The sequence below is a fragment of the Penaeus monodon genome, chromosome 28, assembly GCF_015228065.2.
Source record: "Penaeus monodon isolate SGIC_2016 chromosome 28, NSTDA_Pmon_1, whole genome shotgun sequence".
NCBI classification, from domain to species: domain Eukaryota; kingdom Metazoa; phylum Arthropoda; class Malacostraca; order Decapoda; family Penaeidae; genus Penaeus; species Penaeus monodon.
In genome coordinates, this window is record NC_051413.1 from 1,261,667 (window position 1) to 1,262,030 (window position 364).

At 39.6% G+C, this 364-nt stretch overlaps 1 protein-coding gene across 1 annotated transcript in view; it reads right to left on the bottom strand.

The window, feature by feature from the left end:
* LOC119591265 (dynein assembly factor 4, axonemal-like) overlaps positions 1-364 on the bottom strand; it is a gene marked incomplete in the record, with an annotated part of 12,995 nt that overhangs the window by 3,629 nt on the left and 9,002 nt on the right. The window contains 1 exon segment of the mRNA XM_037939982.1: positions 6-315. Coding sequence (XP_037795910.1) covers positions 6-128 — 123 coding nt within the window.

The following is a 364-nucleotide window of genomic DNA, read 5'->3' on the forward strand; positions in this document are numbered from 1 at the left end:
CATACCTTCAGATATGAATTTGTGGTGACAATATCCACATTTTTGGGGCTTGTGCGATGTAAATCGAGAATGAGTAGGATATTGTCATCTGTCTGATGCCACTTGTAGTCAGACACCTGGATAGGCATTTTGGCAAGGGCAAGACTGTGATGAAAATTCCAGCTACAAATTAACACAATGTAATAAACAACAAAGTGAGAAAGGATAGAGTGAGGAGTAACTCTTCAGCTATGATATACTTTCAAACTGCCAGTGAAGGGAGATGCAAGCTTCACCGGCAACTTTATCCAAATAGCAGGATGACAGCACACATATCTGGAAGAGAAAGAGATGAGATGATCTAGTTGAAAGTATTCTGAATTAC